General features: G+C 41.4%; 1 protein-coding gene across 1 annotated transcript in view; it reads right to left on the bottom strand.

The window, feature by feature from the left end:
* Window positions 1–2,875: 2,875 nt before the first annotated feature.
* Window positions 2,876–22,025, bottom strand: part of LOC139755743 (acid-sensing ion channel 1C-like) — a 33,228-nt gene continuing 14,078 nt past the window's right edge. Inside the window, exons 8-11 of the mRNA XM_071674374.1 lie at window positions 20,479–20,604; window positions 19,841–19,869; window positions 15,406–15,604; window positions 2,876–3,470 (exon numbers count right to left, since the gene is read on the bottom strand). Coding sequence (XP_071530475.1) covers window positions 3,240–3,470; window positions 15,406–15,604; window positions 19,841–19,869; window positions 20,479–20,604 — 585 coding nt within the window. The 3' untranslated portion in view covers window positions 2,876–3,239. The remainder of the gene's footprint in view (window positions 3,471–15,405; window positions 15,605–19,840; window positions 19,870–20,478; window positions 20,605–22,025) is intronic.

The raw sequence follows: 22,025 nt of genomic DNA, 5'->3' as shown, positions 1-22,025 counted from the left end.
AGATGTCATTCTATCTTCTTCACTTAAAAAAAAATAAAAAATTCATACTTTATTTCCTAATCATCAAATAATTCTTTAAAGCAAAGTATGGACAAATAATAGATGGTTCACAAAGAAGTCAATGAAATTATGAAAACTATGTAAAGGCAAAAAAAAAGACAAAATCACTCCTGAAAAATTACACCACTGATTTTGACACAGTTTCTTCCATGACTCCTGCAACATATTCTATATAACATATATAACATATATATATATATATATATATATATATATATATATATATATATATATTGTTTATTATACTAGCACTGGTGCCTGATTCTGTGAGAAAATGCAGAAGCGGAAGAAAGTGAAGAAAAAAAGATGCTAAATCTCGAAAAACAATGTATAGTACATAGCGTAGCAAGCAAATTACTACAGTTTGAATGGACCAAACTGGATGATGAATGTTTTAATACTGAGTGGACGCAGCGGATGAACCCCATGGTATACGACATCGTCCAATTCATCAATTCTTGCCATGCATTTGCAAGCCTGCATTATCTCGGGAACAAAAATGTTTTTCATGCATACTTTCCAACAATTCAATTGGTCTCCGTGCTCTGATGAGTTGTCCGATCCAATGTGCCGAAATGATATCTCTTGGGTCAATTGTGTTCAGTGTTTATCATGTAAACACTTCAATAAGCACCTGTTGGTTTCAAAAGCTCTTTATTTCAGCAGAGGTCTTTTATATGGTTCTCACATGAAAACGGTGAGAACAATTGACCAAAATATCATTTCCAGGATCATCAGCGAAGAGGAACCATTAGGTGGAAAATGGAGTGAACACTATCCTTCAAACATACCCATTTTTGCTTTCCGAGATAATGTTCTCGACTTCCACACATTCTTCAAGGCCCCAGGATTTTCGCCCCCTCCCCCACCCTATGATCCACTTCCGCTTCCATGGTTCCATCCGCTGCCAGATCCACTCCCAGATATCTAAAACACTTCACTTCCTCCAGTTTTTCTCCATTCAAACTCACCTCCCAATTGACTTGACCCTCAACCCTACTGTACCTAATAACCTTGCTCTTATTCACATTTACTCTTAACTTTCTTCTTCCACACACTTTTCCAAACTCAGTCACCAGCTTCTGCAGTTTCTCACATGAATCAGCCACCAGCGCTGTATCATCAGCGAACAACAACTGACTCACTTCCAAGCTCTCTCATCCCCAATAGACTTCATACTTGCCCCTCTTTCCAAAACTCTTGCATTTACCTCCCTAACAACCCCATCCATAAACAAATTAAACAACCATGGAGACATCACACACCCCTGCCGCAAACCTACATTCACTGAGAACCAATCACTTTCCTCTCTTCCTACACGTACACATGCCTTACATCCTCGATAAAAACTTTTCACTGCTTCTAACAACTTTCCTCCCACACCATATATTCTTAATACCTTCCACAGAGCATCTCTATCAACTCTATCATATGCCTTCTCCAGATCCATAAATGCTACATACAAATCCATTTGCTTTTCTAAGTATTTCTCACATACATTCTTCAAAGCAAACACCTGATCCACACATCCTCTACCACTTCTGAAACCACACTGCTCTTCCCCAATCTGATGCTCTGTACATGCCTTCACCCTCTCAATCAATACCCTCCCATATAATTTACCAGGAATACTCAACAAACTTATACCTCTGTAATTTGAGCACTCACTCTTATCCCCTTTGCCTTTGTACAATGGCACTATGCACGCATTCCGCCAATCCTCAGGCACCTCACCATGAGTCATACATACATTAAATAACCTTACCAACCAGTCAACAATACAGTCACCCCCTTTTTTAATAAATTCCACTGCAATACCATCCAAACATATATATATGTCGTTGTTCGCTGATGATACAGCGCTGGTGGCTGATTCATGTGAGAAACTGCAGAAGCTGGTGACTGAGTTTGGTAAAGTGTGTGAAAGAAGAAAGTTAAGAGTAAATGTGAATAAGAGCAAGGTTATTGGGTACAGTAGGGTTGAGGGTCAAGTCAATTGGGAGGTGAGTTTGAATGGAGAAAAACTGGAGGAAGTGAAGTGTTTTAGATATCTGGGAGTGGATCTGGCAGCGGATGGAACCATGGAAGCGGAAGTGGATCATAGGGTGGGGGAGGGGGCGAAAATTCTGGGAGCCTTGAAGAATGTGTGGAAGCCGAGAACATTATCTCGGAAAGCAAAAATGGGTATGTTTGAAGGAATAGTGGTTCCAACAATGTTGTATGGTTGCGAGGCGTGGGCTATGGATAGAGTTGTGCGCAGGAGGATAGATGTGCTGGAAATGAGATGTTTGAGGACAATGTGTGGTGTGAGGTGGTTTGATCGAGTAAGTAACGTAAGGGTAAGAGAGATGTGTGGAAATAAAAAGAGCGTGGTTGAGAGAGCAGAAGAGGGTGTTTTGAAATGGTTCGGGCACATGGAGAGAATGGGTGAGGAAAGATTGACCAAGAGGATATATGTGTCGGAGGTGGAGGGAACGAGGAGAAGAGGGAGACCAAATTGGAGGTGGAAAGATGGAGTGAAAAAGATTTTGTGTGATCGGGGCCTGAACATGCAGGAGGGTGAAAGGAGGGCAAGGAATAGAGTGAATTGGAGCGATGTGGTATACCGGGGTTGACGTGCTGTCAGTGGATTGAATCAAGGCATGTGAAGTGTCTGGGGTAAACCATGGAAAGCTGTGTAGGTATGTGTATTTGCGTGTGTGGACGTATGTATATACATGTGTATGGGGGTGGGTTGGGCCATTTCTTTCGTCTGTTTCCTTGCGCTACCTCGCAAACGCGGGAGACAGCGACAAAGCAAAAAAAAAAAAAAAAAAAAAAAAATATATATATATATATATATATATATATATATATATATCTTTTTTTTGGCTGAGATGGAAAGGGCAACTGAAAGCCCTAATCAAGGCCATCTCATTAATGCTAAATATATATAAACATACACACTACCCTAAGCCAGGTAATCATTTTATCAACCAACCCCTAGAGGAAGATGAACAGCTGGTTTAACTGCAGACTCGCTGCTATGCCCAGAATTCGAACCCTGGGTGGCCAATAAATGTGTCAGTCAACAATGCTAACCACTACACTAAAGAGGTCCAGCTATGTTTACCAAGACACAACCAGGGTAGCAGAATAAAAAGATCCTGCTGAACTCTGTTGTATACACCTGATATGTTCTACCATGACACACTGTTTACTTTTTCTAATTTACGTGGAATACACAGCATCAGGATCCAGCACAGAATATGTCCAACCTTGTGGAAGAAATATTCAATAATCTGGAGGAAAGAAAGGATGGAGGCTCCAAGAAGCAGGCCCATGAATCCTCCCATGTGGCTCACAAGGGCTGAGGTGGAGTATGAGTAGGACTCCACCACCTCCTCATGCTGTGCACTCTCCAGGTAGACCTAAGGGAGATTAATCCATAGGAAAATTATGTTGACCAGAAGAATACTGCCAACCGAATATTTCATTTTCCTCCTGTTCTGAGTAACATCAGAACATATCAATTGCATTTAATTCTGGAGTATCTCCAGATGTCAAAGAAGACAGTGTATTGTCTTCCTACCTCCTTAACATGTATATAGGTTACTCAAGTTTAAGATTACACTAGTGACAGATAAGGACCATGATACATTGCATTATGTATAATGATGATCTGGTGTTGCTGCATCATCCATCAGAGGCTCTATGCCTGAGGAGCATGAACAAACTGGAAATAATCATAAAAATAATTGTACAAGTGTAAATAAGTAAACATGCCGATATATCTATATCTCTGATAGGTGTTCCTGGACTCCACCTACATATGGTTACATTACAAGTGAGATGAAACCTTCACTGAGGTTGTCTCATGGTTACTGCATTGGATGGAAAGGAATACAGTCTCCTTGAAGGCCTTCTCACTCCAAAGCAGTCCATCATTTCCTGCTTCTTGCATGGAATACAACCTTAAAGCAACAAAAGGGCCCCATGAAGGGGGTCCTGTGGTTGTATAATCATAGAAAAAATCATGATCTCCAACACCTTCATTCCCTGGAAACTTCTCTGGGGGTAATCACTAGAGAGAGAATCTCCAAGCTGCCATGTCCAAATACACCCTCCTCCTTGCATGCTCCATCCCCTCATGCCTTCCTGGGTCCTCTCTTCGACATATCTCCTTACTTTCCTCTGCTAGGATACTGTCTGTCATCCCAATATCTACCATGCCCCTTTCTTGCATGACTCTGCTGCTAGCGAAAGGGAGGGCTCAGGTGATAGCGTACTGGCCTCTCTCCCAACAACCCAGCTAACTCGAGGAATATCCTGTCCCCTCCCCGTAGAGCAACAATTGTGTGGTAGGCTGTTGACAACAGCTGTCCTGGGTGGAACTACCTTCTCAGAGGAACATTAAAGTGGTGCCTGAAACCATCTCAAACCCTCTTTGTTAGGGTTGCTGGTCCCTCTTTATCATCAAAACAGGACTATCTGACTTGTTCTGCCATCTTCTTACAAACATCATCATCTCTTTTTGAGCTAAACAGATTCAAGGTGTTTAGTCAGCTCTCATAGAATGTCTGTCATTATTCATGTAGCTTGCCTAAACTGAACACAGTATTCAAGATAGATACACCAGTGAACTGAAAAGACTAAGGATGATTTCCCTAGACTTAAATTTGAAAGCCCTGCCTATAGATCCAAGAATGTTGTTCACTCATTTGCTTCTAAGCATTGCTTACTTGGATTTACGTCAAAAGAGATTACTACACCCAAATCTTTTCATCTAACTTTTGTAGTTCAACATATTTCATACAGTAGCTTACCTTTTCATTTTTACTACCGATATGTAAAACTTTGCTCTTATCGATATCAAAATTTATTTGTCATCCATAAGCCCAGTCGATCAATTTTTCTATGTCAGTTTGAAACTGCAGATGCTCTTCACTTGGAGATATATTTCCCAGCTTAGTATCTTTTGCTAATTCTGATATGTTACAATACAGACCATTATCAATATCATTAAGATATATATGGAAGAGAATCAGTTCCAAGACTGATCCCTGTGGCACACCTCTTCTTACATATAATTGCTGAGGGGCTTGACCATTAATCACAATTCTTTATTTATGGCTAGTTGATCAATATCCTATCCACTTAAGTACAACCCTTTCAATACCCTGTGACTACTTTCACCAGTAACTTTTGATGTGGAACCTTATCAAATGCAGTCTGAAAATCTAGATAAATGATATCGACTGCTTAACTTTCACCATACGTAGATTAAATCTAAGATTATCATCTATTTCACGATAACTGCTGTCTCTCTCTTCTTTTCAGCTCTCCTTACCATGTGAATAACCGTGGCCAAAAAACTTAGTACATACGAATCAATTCAAATCAACAATATCATATTATGAGGGTTAATTTGCATGATGCTGGTAAGTAATATTGTAGTACTCTACCCTCTATTATCTTGGTAAACATTGAAAAACAGTCATTAAATACACAGAGAGTAATTGTGACAACACTTTGTGGGTGTACAAGAACAATGAATGTAAGTGATATATGAACTAATGACACATCTTTGTGTTGGTGTACAAAAACACAATGTATGGGTGATTAATGAATTGACAACATATTATGTGGCACCTCTGTGGCAGATGCTAGGAATTCAAAATTTATCGACAATATATTAGTCAGCATCAGTAGACAGAAAAATCATCTTGGTCACTAGCTCTGAGATGACAATTCTTTAGGATGTAATTAAAATCTATTTCTCTAAAGTAACATAAAATGGTGAAAAACTGAATGAAGTCAAAAAAATGAAGTCCCATGGACACTATATATGTATATATACAAAAAATCCCTGGGGATAGGGGAGAAAGAATACTTCTTACATATTCCCTGCGTGTCGTAGAAAACAACTAAAAGGGGAGGGAGCAGGGGGCTGGTGTGGGAGGCAAGTTGTTAGAAGCAGTGAAAAGTTTCTATCGAGGATGTAAGGCATGTGTACGTGTAGGAAGAGAGGAAAGTGATTGGTTCTCAGTGAATGTAGGTTTGCGACAGGGGTGTGTGATGTCTCCATGGTTGTTTAATTTGTTTATGGATGGGGTTGTTAGGGAGGTGAATGCAAGAGTTTTGGAAAGAGGGGCAAGTATGAAGTCTGTTGTGGATGAGAGACCTTGGGAAGTGAGTCAGTAGTTGTTCGCTGATGATACAGCGCTGGTGGCTGATTCATGTGAGAAACTGCAGAAGCTGGTGATGAGTTTGGTAAAGTGTGTGAAAGAAGAAAGTTAAGAATAAATGTGAATAAGAGCAAGGTTATTAGGTACAGTAGGGTTGAGGGTCAAGTCAACTGGGAGGTAAGTTTGAATGGAGAAAAACTGGAGGAAGTAAAGTGTTTTAGATATCTGGGAGTGGATCTGGCAGCGGATGGAACCATGGAAGCGGAAGTGGATCATAGGGTGGGGGAGGGGGCGAAAATCCTGGGAGCCTTGAAGAATGTGTGGAAGTCGAGAACATTATCTCAGAAAGCAACAATGGGTATGTTTGAAGGAATAGTGGTTCCAACAATGTTGTATGGTTTGTGCACATGGAGAGAATGAGTGAGGAAAGATTGACCAAGAGGATATATGTGTCAGAGGTGGAGGGAACGAGAAGTGGGAGACCAAATTGGAGGTGGAAAGATGGAGTGAAAAAGATTTTGTGTGATCGGGGCCTGAACATGCAGGAGGGTGAAAGGAGGGCAAGGAATAGAGTGAATTGGATCGATGTGGTATACCGGGGTTGACATGCTGTCAGTGGATTGAATCAGGGCATGTGAAGCGTCTGGGGTAAACCATGGAAAGCTGTGTAGGTATGTATATTTGCGTGTGTGGACGTGTATGTATATACATGAGTATGGGGGTGGGTTGGGCCATTTCTTTCGTCTGTTTCCTTGCGCTACCTCGCAAACGCGGGAGACAGCGGCAAAAAAAAAAAAGTATATATATATATATATATATATATATATATATATATATATATATATATATATATATATATATATATATTTATTTTTTTTATTATTTTATTATACTTTGTCGCTGTCTCCCGCGTTTGCGAGGTAGCGCAAGGAAACAGACGAAAGAAATGGCCCAACCCCCCCCATACACATGTATATACATACGTCCACACACGCAAATATACATACCTACACAGCTTTCCATGGTTTACCCCAGACGCTTCACATGCCCTGCTTCAATCCACTGACAGCACGTCAACCCCGGTATACCACATCGCTCCAATTCACTCTATTCCTTGCCCTCCTTTCACCCTCCTGCATGTTCAGGCCCCGATCACACAAAATCTTTTTCACTCCATCTTTCCACCTCCAATTTGGTCTCCCTCTTCTCCTCGTTCCCTCCACCTCCGACACATATATCCTCTTGGTCAATCTTTCCTCACTCATCTCTCCATGTGCCCAAACCACTTCAAAACACCCTCTTCTGCTCTCTCAACCACGCTCTTTTTATTTCCACACATCTCTCTTACCCTTACGTTACTCACTCGATCAAACCACCTCACACCACACATTGTCCTCAAACATCTCATTTCCAGCACATCCATCCTCCTGCGCACAACTCTATCCATAGCCCACGCCTCGCAACCATACAACATTGTTGGAACCACTATTCCTTCAAACATACCCATTTTTGCTTTCCGAGATAATGTTCTCGACTTCCACACATTCTTCAAGGCCCCCAGGATTTTCGCCCCCTCCCCCACCCTATGATCCACTTCCGCTTCCATGGTTCCATCCGCTGCCAGATCCACTCCCAGATATCTAAAACACTTCACTTCCTCCAGTTTTTCTCCATTCAAACTCACCTCCCAATTGACTTGACCCTCAACCCTACTGTACCTAATAACCTTGCTCTTATTCACATTTACTCTTAACTTTCTTCTTCCACACACTTTACCAAACTCAGTCACCAGCTTCTGCAGTTTCTCACATGAATCAGCCACCAGCGCTGTATCATCAGCGAACAACAACTGACTCACTTCCCAAGCTCTCTCATCCCCAACAGACTTCATACTTGCCCCTCTTTCCAAGACTCTTGCATTTACCTCCCTAACAACCCCATCCATAAACAAATTAAACAAACATGGAGACATCACACACCCCTGCCGCAAACCTACATTCACTGAGAACCAATCACTTTCCTCTCTTCCTACACGTACACATGCCTTACATCGTCGATAAAAACTTCTCACTGCTTCTAACAACTTGCCTCCCACACCATATATTCTTAATACCTTCCACAGAGCATCTCTATCAACTCTATCATATGCCTTCTCCAGATCCATAAATGCTACATACAAATCCATTTGCTTTTCTAAGTATTTCTCACATACATTCTTCAAAGCAAACACCTGATCCACACATCCTCTACCACTTCTGAAACCACACTGCTCTTCCCCAATCTGATGCTCTGTACATGCCTTCACCCTCTCAATCAATACCCTCCCATATAATTTACCAGGAATACTCAACAAACTTATACCTCTGTAATTTGAGCACTCACTCTTATCCCCTTTGCCTTTGTACAATGGCACTATGCACGCATTCCGCCAATCCTCAGGCACCTCACCATGAGTCATACACACATTAAATAACCTTACCAACCAGTCAACAACACAGTCACCCCCTTTTTTAATAAATTCCACTGCAATACCATCCAAACCTGCTGCCTTGCCGGCTTTCATCTTCCGCAAAGCTTTTACTACCTCTTCTCTGTTTACCAAATCATTTTCCCTAACCCTCTCACTTTGCACACCACCTCGACCCAAACACCCTATATCTGCCACTCTGTCATCAGACACATTCAACAAACCTTCAAAATACTCATTCCATCTCCTTCTCACATCACCACTACTTGTTATCACCTCCCCATTTATGCCCTTCACTGAAGTTCCCATTTGCTCCCTTGTCTTACGCACCCTATTTACCTCCCTCCAGAACATCTTTTTATTCTCCCTAAAATTTACTGATAGTCTCTCACCCCAACTCTCATTTGCCCTGTTTTTCACCTCTCGCACCTTTCTCTTGACCTCCTGTCTCTTTCTTTTATACTTCTCAATTGCATTTTTTCCCTGCAAAAATCGTCCAAATGCCTCTCTCTTCTCTTTCACTAATACTCTTACTTCTTCATCCCACCACTCACTACCCTTTCTAAGCAGCCCACCTCCCACTCTTCTCATGCCACAAGCATATATATATATATATATATATATATATATATATATATATATATATATATATATATATATATATCATCCCTGGGGATAGGGGAGAAAGAATACTTCCCACATATTCCCTGCGTGTTGTAGAAGACGACTAAAAGGGAAGGGAGTGGGGGACTGGAAATCCTCCCCTCTTATTTTTTTTTTAATTTTCCAAAAGAAGGAACAGAGAAGGGGCCAGGTGAGGATATTCCCTCAGAGGCCTAGTCCTCTGTTCTTAACGCTACCTTGCTAATGTGGGAAATGGCGAATAGTTTGAAAGAAAGAAAGAAAGATATACATATATATATACATAGGAGGATAGGGGAGAAAGAATACATTCCACTGATTCCTCACATGTCGTAGAAGGTGACTAAAGGGGACGGGAGCGGGGGGCTAGAAACCCTCCCGTCCTTGTATTCTAACTTTCTAAAAGGGGAGACAGAAGAAGGAGTCACGCAGGGAGTGCTCATCCTCCTCGAAGGCTCAGATTGGGGTGTCTAAATGTGTGTGGATGTAACCAAGATGAGAAAAAAGGAGAGATAGGTAGTATGTTTCAGGAAAGGAACCTTGATGTTTTGGCTCTAAGTGAAACGAAGCTCAAGGGTAAAGGGGAAGAGTGGTTTGGGAATGTCTTGGGAGTAAAGTCAGGGGTTAGTGAGAGGACAAGAGCAAGGGAAGGAGTAGCACTACTCCTGAAACATGAGTGGTGGGAGTATGTGATACAGTGTAAGAAAGTAAATTCTAGATTGATATGGGTAAAACTGAAAGTTGATGGAGAGAGACGGGTGAATATTGGTGCATATGCACCTGGGCATGAGAAGAAAGATCGTGAGAGGCAAGTGTTTTGGGAGCAGCTGAATGAGTGTGTTAGTGGTTTTGATGCACAAGACCGGGTTATAGTGATGGGTGATTTGAATGCAAAGGTGAGTAATGTGGCAGTTGAGGGAATAATTGGTATACATGGGGTGTTCAGTGTTATAAATGGAAATGGTGAAGAGCTTGTAGATTTATGTGCTGAAAAAGGACTGGTGATTGGGAATACCTGATTTAAAAAGTGAGATATACATAAGTATAAATATGTAAGTAGGAGAAATGGCCAGAGAGCGTTATTGGAGTACGTGTTAATTAATAGGCATGGGAAAGAGAGACTTTTGGATGTTAATGTGCTGAGAGGTGCAACTGGAGAGATTTCTCATCATCTTGTGGAGGCGAAGGTGAAGATTTGTAGGGGTTTCCAGAAAAGAAGAGAGAATGTTGGGGTGAAGAGAGTGGTGAGAGTGTGAGCTTGGGAAGGAGACTTGTGTGAGGAAGTACCAGGAGAGACTGAGTACAAAATGGAAAAAGGTGAGAACAAAGGAGGTATGGGGAGTGGGGGAAGAATGGAATGTATTTAGGGAAGCAGTGATGGCTTGCGCAAAAGATGCTTGTGGCATGAGAAGCGTGGGAGGAGGGTTGATTAGAATGGGTAGTGAGTGGTGGGATGAAGAAGTAAGATTATTAGTGAAAGAGAAAAGAGAGGCATTTGGACAATTTTTCCAAGGAAAAAATGCAAATGAGTGGGAGATGTATAAAAGAAAGAGGCAGGAGGTCAAGAGAAAGGTGCAAGAGGTGAAAAAGAGGGCAAATGAGAGTTGAGGTGAGAGAGTATCATTAAATTTTAGGGAGAATAAAAAGATGTTTTGGAAGGAGGTAAATAAAGTGCGTAAGACAAGGGACCAAATGGGAACTTTGGTGAAGGGGGCTAATGGGGAGGTGATAACAAGCAGTGGTGATGTGAGAAGGTGATGGAGTGAGTATTTTGAAGGTTTGTTGAATGTGTTTGATGATAGAGTGGCAGATATAGGGTGGTTTGGTCGAGGTGATGTGCAAAGTGAGAGGGTTAGGGAAAATGATTTGGTAAACAGAGAAGAGGTAGTAAAAGCTTTGCGGAAGATGAAAGCCGGCAAGGCAGCAGGTTTGGATGGTATTGCAGTGGAATTTATTAAAAAAGGGGGTGACTGTATTGCTGACTTGTTGGTAAGGTTATTCAATGTATGTATGGTATCATGGTGAGATGCCTGAGGATTGGCAGAATGCTTGCATAGTGCCACTGGAGAAAGGCAAAGGGGATAAGAGTGAGTGCTCAAATTACAGAGGTATAAGTTTGTTGAGTATTCCTGGTAAATTATATGGGAGGGTATTGATTGAGAGGGTGAAGGCATGTACAGAGCATCAGATTGGGGAAGAGCAGTGTGGTTTCAGAAGTGGTAGAGGATGTGTGGATCAGGTGTTTGCTTTGAAGAATGTATGTGAGAAATACTTAGAAAAGCAAATGGATTTGTATGTAGCATTTATGGATCTGGAGAAGGCATATGATAGAGTTGATAGAGATGCTCTGTGGAAGGTTTTAAGAATATATGGTATGGGAAGCAAGTTGTTAAAAGCAGTGAAAAGTTTTTATCGAGGATGTAAGGCATGTGTACGTGTAGGAAGAGAGGAAAGTGATTGGTTCTCAGGGAATGTACGTTTTTGGCAGGGGTGTGTGATGTCTCCATGGTTGTTTAATTTGTTTATGGATGGGGTTGTTAGGGAGGTGAATGCAAAAGCTTTGGAAAGAGGGGCAAGTATGAAGTCTGTTGTGGATGAGAGAGCTTGGGAAGTGAGTCAGTTGTTGTTCACTGATGATACAGCGCTGGTGGCTGATTCATATGAGAAACTGCAGAAGCTGGTGACTGAGTTTGGTAAAGTGTGTGAAAGAAGAAAGTTAAGAGTAAATGTGAATATGAGCAAGGTTATTAGGTACAGTAGGGTTGAGGGTCAAGTCCATTGGGAGGTAAGTTTGAATGGAGAAAAACTGGAGGAAGTAAATTGCTTTAGATATCTGGGAGTGGATCTGGCAGCGGATGGAACCATGGAAGCGGAAGTGAATCATAGGGTGGGGGAGGGGGCGAAAATTCTGGGAGCCTTGAAGAATGTGTGGAAGTCAAGAACATTATCTCGGAAAGCAAAAATGGGTATGTTTGAAGGAATAGTGGTTCCAACAATGTTATATGGTTGCGAGGCATGGGCTATGGATAGAGTTGTGTGCAGGAGGGTGGATGTGCTGGAGATGAGATGTTTGAGGACAATATGTGGTGTGAGGTGGTTTGATCGAGTAAGTAATGTATGGGTAAGAGAGATGTGTGGAAATAAAAAGAGCGTGGTTGAGAGAGCAGAATAAGGTGTTTTGAAATGTTTTGGTCACATGGAGAGAATGAGTGAGGAAAGATTGACCAAGAGGATATATGTGTCAGAGGTGGAGGGAACGAGGAGAAGTGGGAGACCAAATATGAGGTGGAAAGATGGAGTGAAAAAGATTTTGAGTGATTGGGTCCTGAACATGCAGGAGGGTGCAAGGCGTGCAAGGAATAGAGTGAATTGGAACGATGTGGTATACCGGGGTCAACGTGCTGTCAATGGATTGAACCAGGGCATGTGAAGCGTCTGGGGCAAACCATGGAAAGTTTTGTGGGGCCTGGATGTGGAAAGGGAGCTGTGGTTTCGGTGCATTATTACATGACAGCTAGAGACCAAGTGTGAACGAATGGGGCCTTTGTTGTCCTTTCCTAGTGCTACCTCGCACACATGAGGGGGAGGGGGTTGTTATTCCATGTGTGGTGAGGTGGTGATGGGAATAAATAAAGGCAGACAGTATGAATTATGTACACATGTATATATGTATATATGGGGATAGATAAATGCAAGAGTCCTGGAAAGAGGGGCAAGTATGAAGTCTGTTGGGGATGAGAGAGCTTGGGAAGTGAGTCAGTTGTTGTTCGCTGATGATACAGCGCTGGTGGCTGATTCATGTGAGAAACTGCAGAAGCTGGTGACTGAGTTTGGTAAAGTGTGTGGAAGAAGAAAGTTAAGAGTAAATGTGAATAAGAGCAAGGTTATTAGGTACAGTAGGGTTGAGGGTCAAGTCAATTGGGAGGTGAGTTTGAATGGAGAAAAACTGGAGGAAGTGAAGTGTTTTAGATATCTGGGAGTGGATCTGTCAGCGGATGGAACCATGGAAGCGGAAGTGGATCATAGGGTGGGGGAGGGGGCGAAAATTTTGGGAGCCTTGAAAAATGTGTGGAAGTCGAGAACATTATCTCGGAAAGCAAAAATGGGTATGTTTGAAGGAATAGTGGTTCCAACAATGTTGTATGGTTGCGAGGCGTGGGCTATGGATAGAGTTGTGCGCAGGAGGATGGATGTGCTGGAAATGAGATGTTTGAGGACAATGTGTGGTGTGAGGTGGTTTGATCGAGTAAGTAACGTAAGGGTAAGAGAGATGTGTGGAAATAAAAAGAGCGTGGTTGAGAGAGCAGAAGAGGGTGTTTTGAAATGGTTTGGGCACATGGAGAGAATGAGTGAGGAAAGATTGACCAAGAGGATATATGTGTCGGAGGTGGAGGGAACGAGGAGAAGAGGGAGACCAAATTGGAGGTGGAAAGATGGAGTGAAAAAGATTTTGTGTGATCGGGGCCTGAACATGCAGGAGGGTGAAAGGAGGGCAAGGAATAGAGTGAATTGGAGCGATGTGGTATACAGGGTTTGACGTGCTGTCAGTGGATTGAATCAAGGCATGTGAAGCGTCTGGGGTAAACCATGGAAAGCTGTGTAGGTATGTATATTTGCGTGTGTGGACGTGTGTATGTACATGTGTATGGGGGGGGGGTTGGGCCATTTCTTTCGTCCGTTTCCTTGCGCTACCTCGCAAACGCGGGAGACAGCGACAAAGTATAAAAAAAAAAAAAAAAAAAAAAAAAAAAAATGGGGATAGGGGATGAAGAATACTTCCCACGTATTCCCTGCGTGTCGTAGAAGGCGACTAAAAGGGAAGGGAGCAGGAGGCTGGAAATCCTCCCCTCTCGTTTTTTTTTTTTTCTTTTTTTCTAATTTTCCAAAAGAAGGAACAGAGGGGGGCCAGGTGAGGATATTCCACAAAGGCCCAGTCCTCTGTTCTTAACGCTACCTCGCTAATGCGGGAAATGGCGGATAGTTTAAAAGAAAGAAAGAAAGTATATATGTATATGTCTGTGTGTGTATATATATGTATACATTGAGATGTATAGGTATGTATATTTGCGTGTGTGGACGTGTATGTATATACATGTGTATGTGGGTGGGATGGGCCATTCTTTCGTCTGTTTCCTTGCGCTACCTTGGTAACGCAGGAGACAGCAAAAAAGCAAATAAATAAAAAAAATAAAATAAATACATATACAATCATGTTTCAGATGATGCAGTTTCAATAGACTGTGTAAGGAAATGTACGCACAAGGAAAACGTCCTAAGAAAATTTCATACACCCATATACATGAAGAATATAATCTGTATCATACTGCTCCCTATCGTACACTGGTTAATTCTGATGCAGATATATATCTAAACAGAAATTCTGTATATGCATGCATCATATTTTCACAGTGATTTTTGCCTCAGGGAAATTTGAGAGTAAAACTTCACTGTGTACGGTGTCAGTCACCATCTATCACTACAACACAACCTCTTCAATATACCCTAAGACCCTTCTTGTCCACAAAGCAACTACAAAAAAGAAGACACCCAATATTTGCTAATCAATTGCCCTGCACTCTCTGCACATTAATGCACACACACCATACATTTAATGATCTGTGGTCTCGACAAATGGTTGTTGCCAGCTCTCCGACTGCTGCAGGAGCCTAAGGACAAAAAAATCCTAGATCAAGAAATATATAAACATGTCTGTAAATAAAAATCTGGTATCTTGTTTTCAATGCAGGTTAGAGAGATGCTGAAAATGAATTTCTTTGGGCCATACTTGACAGTGAACTATAATTTACACAAAGAACTGGATAGCACTATTACTGTATAATGTATTGTAGGATCCTGAAAGAAAAAAAATGCTAATCAGTGTTACTGATTAACTTGTAGTTTATATTTCATGATTTATCTTTACAAATGCACCACTGTGCATTTATATTATGGGTTTGTACATTGGTGAGTGTGTAATAAAGTATAACTATTCATCTAGGAATCTGTTCTTTGCAGTGTAGCATTATGAACACCAGTATTATCCTAGCTCAAACTCATTTGTGGTCTGACCTTGATGATGGAGTCCTTGTTGGTGTTCCAAGTAGTGTCTGTGTTGTGTCGGTAGATCCTGGAAGAGCAGGCCGTAGGACACTCACAAGATGAGTAGTTGAAGTGGCCCTTGAAGAATAGATGGTAAACTACGTCCATCACTTTCTGCACTTCTGCTGCAGACCGACACTGTCGCCCAACCACCTGCATGTATGGCAGCCTGAAGGAAAACAGATTACTGAAGGGGTTAACTTATTGGGGGGAAAAGTGAGTACATTCTGGGGGAATGTGGCTATGTTCAAAAATCAAGGGGAAGGATTTGATTCCCATATAGGTAAAAATGATTATGCAATACTTGAATAACAACCAAAGCAACAGTTAGGTGAAATACACGGATGGATTCTAGGTGAAATACACCACAAACATTACCATCACCCATACCCCTGGGTATAACACAACTGGCAATGCAAAGGTTTGGAGTGACTATAATAAGACAATGTGAAGAAAGCAGTGGGTGAGGTGCTGGACATGAAAAAATCGAGCCCACAGACCTTTCCATGGTTTATCCTAGACGCTTCACATGCCCTGGTTCAATCCATTGACAGCATGTCGACCCCGGTATACCACATCGTTCCAATTCACTCTATTCCTTGCACGACTTTCACCCTTCTGTATGTTCAGGCCCCGATCCTTCAAAATCTTTTTCACTCCATCCTTGCACCTCCAATTTGGTCTCCCACTTCTTCTTCACTCCACCTCTGACACATATATTCTCTTTGTCACTCTTTCCTCACTCATTCTCTCCATGAGTCCAAACCATTTCAACACACCCTCTTCTGCTCTCTCAACCACATTTTTTATTACTACACATCTCTCGTACCCTATTATTACTTACTGGATCAAACCACCTCACACCACATATTGTCCTCAAAGATTTCATTTCCAACACATCCACCCTCCTCTGCACAATCCTATCTATAGCCAATGCATCGTAACTACATAACATTGTTGGAGCCACTATTCCTTCAAACATACCCATTGTTGCTCTCCGAAAGAACGTTCCTGCCTTCACACATTCTTCAACGCTGCCAGAACCTTCGCTCCTTCCCCCATCCTATGACTCACTTCAGCTTCCATGGTTCCATCTGTTGCTAAGTCTAGTCCCAGATATCTAAAACACTTCACTTCCTCCAGTTTTTCTTCATTCAAGCTTACCTCCCAATTAACTTATCTCTCAACTCTACTGAACCTAATAACCTTGCTCGTATTTACATTTACTCTCAACTTCTTTCACACACTTTACCACACTCAGTCATCAACTTCTGCAGTTCCTCACCCGAATCAGCCACCAGCGCTGTATCATCAGCGAACATTAACTGACACTTCCCAAGCCTTCTCATCCAGAACAGACTACATACTCGCCCCTCTCTCCAAAACTCTTGCATTCACCTCCCTAACCACCCTATCCATAAACAAATTCAACAATCATGGAAACATTACTCACCTATGCCGCAAACCGACATTCACTGGGAACCAATCACTTTTCCTCTCTTCTTACTCGTACACATGCCTTACATCCATGGTAAAAACTTTTCACTGCTTCTAGCAACTTACCTCCCACACCATATACTCTTAAAACCTTCCACAAAAGCATCTCTATCCACCCTATCATAAATACTACATATAAATCCATCTGTTTTTCTAAGTATTTCTCACATACATTCTTCAAAGCAAACACCTGATCCACACATCCTCTACCACTTCTGAAACCACACTGTTCTTCCTTAATCTGATGCGCTGTACATGCCTTTACCCTCTCAATCAATACCCTCCCATATAATTTCCCAGGAATACTCAACAAACTCATGCATCTGTAATTTGAACACTCACATTTATCCCCTTTCCCTTTGTACAATGGCACTATGCATGCATTACGCCAATCCTTAGGCACTTCACCATGATCCATACATACAATGAATATCCTTACCAACCAATCAACTACATAGTCACCCCTATTATATATATATAAATTCCAGTGCAATACCATCCAAACCCGCCGCCTTGCCGGCTTTCATCTTCCGCAAAGCTTTCACTACCTCTTCGCTGTTCACCAGACTTCCCAGATATTCCTTGCGTGTCGTAGGCGACTAAAAGGGGAGGGAGCGGGGGGCTGGAAATCCTCTCTTCTCGTTTTTAATTTTCCAAAAGAAGGAACAGAGAAGGGGGCCAAGTGAGGATATTCCATCAAAGGCTCAGTCCTCTGTTCTTAACGCTACCTTGCTAACGCGGAAAATGGCGAATAGTATATATATATATATATATATATATATATATATATATATATATATATATATATATATATATATATATATATATATATATATATATATATGAATCGCCTTTATATTAATCAACCTCAGCATTACAATAAAAAGTATAATTATTTGCACAATAAAAGCCTAGGTGGCACTACGACTGCGTGGGTGGTAGAAAACAATGTTCCTCCAGACCCCATTTCGTGTTAAGATACCACCACACTGGGAGCGGCTGGGCAATATGATACTTTCCATATCAAAAAACTAGTAATAAATTGATGAATGTTCTTGCAGTAATTGCCAGGGGATGGTCTGTAAATACTGTTAATTACGTGATTGTCTATGCTATACCTGAAGGCAGTTATAACCACTCCGAAGGCTGAATATCATTACGTTTATCAGGATCTTTAGTTACATCTTTCTTTCCTTCATGTTTGAGGCTCCAGTCATGGACAAAAGTCCACATCAAAGCCGTGCCCCCTTAATTGAAATATAGAGAGGATTATGAAAGGGAAAACGAAGATTCAAGGGAATGTATATACCAATTTTGCAGGATGTGAAAACCTGTCTTAAAATGTGCCAGGTATAGTTAGTTATTGGGAAAGACATGAGAGGATATAGAGTTCCAAATCTTCGAAGTGTAAGGAAAGAAACAGTTATCAAAACTGCCCACCCCTGTGTTGCCAATGGCCACACAGTAATCATTTGACGCAGCAGCTTGCCGAGTATTGCGTGGTTTAGTTAGTGGTGTGGGGCACACAAGCAGCCAACTCCTAGAAGTAAAAACCAAAGTAATGCCAACAGAATTGGGAAAGTGAACCAACATTGCGGCTAGGGAAAGGTCAAGTTTTGGGTTTAGGCTGAGAGTTTAAAAGTTGGACAGCTTTCGACTCACTCTGTCAAGCAAGGATGCAAAGTTCTTGCACGAGGGTTTTCCAGCAAATCTATTACCCTCACAAAAATACCAAAAATTGCAGGAAATAAATTCAGGGATTTTTTTTCTTTAGCCCAAAAACCTTTTTGCTTCACAATTGAAATATGACATAATGAAACATTTCTATACTTGAAATAATCACGAAAAGTATCGTGCAATGCATTCCCAAGCCGACACTTACCCATTAAATACTAAGGCAGTAATCGCAGAATCTTCCAAAAGAACAACTCTTAACTATTTCTCTACAAGCCTTAATGTCCCCCAATAATATTTCAGTCCCAGATTCATATTCAACATGAAAAATAGTTCTTATACTCACGTTTTCCAGCAATTCTGTTACCTTGAAAAAAAAAAAAAGCCTGTAATAATTCAGGGATTTTCTTTTTGTCCAAAACCCTTTTTGTTTTAGAACTGAAATATGACAAAATCAAATGCTTCTATACTTGAAATAATCAAGGAAAATTCATCATGATACTTTCCCAAGCCGACGTATACCCAATAAACACAGTATAAAACCATGAAGACTAGTGAGGCAACACTATCGTAGCACAGTGTTGTGTGAGTCTACAATTCCACGTTACTGTGAGAAAAAAACTGCACAGCAGCTCACACATCACGCACGTCGACAACGGCTCAACGTGCGCTCACTCAAACTCTCGGACGCATCCCTACACCAACGCGTTGTTTTATAGATGGAAGCCATGGGTTCTGTTACTCATCGCCACACCGTTATGATTTTTCTTATGCTGTATTAGTCCTCTGGCGAACTGGATTCTAATACACTCGGTATGGCTCAGGCGGTGCTCCTCACGAACTGGATTCTAATACACTCGGTATGGCCCAGGTGGTGCTCCTCAGGTGACAGTAAATGAGAGAAAGGTCAAGGCCCCTTAACATTGTGATGGTTATGACTGCATTCAGATCCATGGTTTGACGTCGTAGATTTCTTTGCTTTAGGAAGGGACAAGATACTACAGATGTGCAAAACGTCACTCACTGAGTATGGCTAGATATATTATTTGATGACCGTGACTAAATGAAAAAGATACCAGAATTTATGATACGGTACAAGGAATTTCCGCGACTTTATATTTTAAAGATGATTACACATTTTTGTTCTAGGTACACTTTTAGACTCGAGATAACAAAAAAAAAAAAATCATAAATAGAAGAGAATGGTACATGGTAGGGACAGAAAACAGAAGACCTGATGGTAATACGGAAGATGTGTTCGCACTTAAGGAAATGGACCAGATTAAATCACAAATAAGCTCTGTTAACGTTGAATATACATCACAGTTGGATTTTTCTTTCAGCAGGTTAATAAGGAAGAAAAAGAGACTTGGCTGAATGTCAGCGGAGACAGAGCTATGACTGATGGCAGCGAGCGGGGACATAACTATGGCAGACCTTTTTCTTGAGGACAGTCCTAGCGAAAGTACAGAGGAACGTTATATATGAAGATACAGAACTAACAAAGACGAAATATGCACCATTACTAGAATTATCAAATAACTATCTAGATAGTAGCTCTAAATGTTGCTTGGTTACTTGGGCTTTAGGTCTATCAACTGCCATCAAAGTGACATCTCTGATGATGTTTTTCTCTCATTGTGGAGAATAGCGTCATACATATCCTCCCTCAGTGAGGGAGAATGCTATACACTACCTCGCTTCATTATGGGGGCGGGTGTCATGCACCTACTTTCCGCAGTGAAGGGACAGAAGTCATGTGTCATCCTTCCTCAGCGAGGGGACAGACGTAGCGGGAAGCAGATGTGTAGCCAGGTTAAGTTAAGCAGTGTAGGGAACGTGTCGCACCGAGACGCGTTAGATCCGACTCACCTGCACGGAGACGGATACGAGGCGGTGGCAGCCAAGCTTCCTGTTGGTCTTGGTGATCTTCTGTGTGCAGCTGATGCCGTCCTCGATAGCCTGTGTGGCGGGGTTCGTAGGGTTGTGTACAGCCACCTGAAGCAATAAGAAACACTTAGCAAGTACTGGAGGCTGGTATTGCCAGAGCTCAGGGGGTGCTGTCGGTGGCTGTAACGGTGAACTATGATTAAATCAGTAGTGGTAACATGAAAGTCTTAGAATTGGGGAGTACCACAAGCTAGACTTCAACTTTTGACGGATCCATGAGAACTGGGGAAGTTCAATGGATATTTCCATTTTACATGAATTCATCATGAAGACATAGGTCCAATTATCATTGCCGGGAGAAAACGTTCAACACGTATAACATCGGCAAAATGTTTTTAGACTTTCATTAAATCAGTGGTTGTTGATCACAAATGTAGATAAAGGCATTTAAAGAAAGTTAAGCAAGGGCATTAGGTATGAACAAAGGGAATATACCAGTGCTAGAGGCACCAACTTATTACTGATTCTTGATTTCATTTACTCGAGTAAAATTGATCTTCCTAGGGTCAAGTCTGCATATGAGGTTAACGAAGAGGTACTGCAGTAGACAGATGCGAATCTACGCATCAAATGGGTACAACTGCGGAGGTTTTAACTGAGCAACGTCTTCAGGAATCATCGGATGGATGTCTGACGAACGAAAAGGTTCGTTGCACTATGGGAGGATATTGTGAGGTGCAATAGGTAGGCATTGCTTAAAAAAATACAAAAGTCAGGGAACATCAGTGTATATGGAGACAACAACCTCAAGTAAACAGTGCAGACGAACATGGTAACATGCGGAGCTTCTCCGTAGATGTTGAAGGAAATACACACAAGAAAAGAAGAGTTAGATGAAATGTCTCGAAAGGAAAAGTTTTTGAAGGAGAGGAGTTTTGAAAGCATAAAACTGACATTGGTACTGGCTTTCCAGTATTCAGTAATCATTTTCAGCAGTTTTTCTTCTATTTCGAAGGCTGTAGTCGTGGAATAAGTTTTATTCTGCTACGCTTCAAGTGAAACATTTAAAAAAAAAAAACGTGCTGAAGGATATGAATACAAGGAGACATAGGGAAGGATGACTTAGGAGTCTTTGAGATGAAAAAACCTACTCTTGAAAAAGATCAAATCACAGATGTTAGAAAAGACAAGAAAAAGGAAAAAAGAAAAAGAAAATCCGATGGCCATACAGTTAAAAGTTAATGCGGTAGGTTGCCGAGAGTCGTGTTCTACGTAATAGTGGGGTATATCAGAAGCCAGAGTTCAGGAGCAGAAACAAGACTGATATCTAAAAAAAAAAAAAAAATGGGGGAAAGAGAACCAGGTCAGAGTAGTAACGTTCAAAGTGGTTGTCAGTCTAGTCTGTCAAATAAGCATGTAGAGCTACAACCTTCAGAGTGCTCTGTACTAGAATAAACCAGCCCATTTTACAACCTGGGATACTGAAAATAAGGAATCTTCAGCCCATGAAGAAAATTCTGTCTCATAAA

Source organism: Panulirus ornatus, chromosome 20 (assembly GCF_036320965.1).
Source record: "Panulirus ornatus isolate Po-2019 chromosome 20, ASM3632096v1, whole genome shotgun sequence".
In the NCBI taxonomy this organism is placed as follows: domain Eukaryota; kingdom Metazoa; phylum Arthropoda; class Malacostraca; order Decapoda; family Palinuridae; genus Panulirus; species Panulirus ornatus.
Note: the sequence above shows the minus strand (reverse complement) of the source record. Positions and strands in the feature narration are given on the sequence as shown.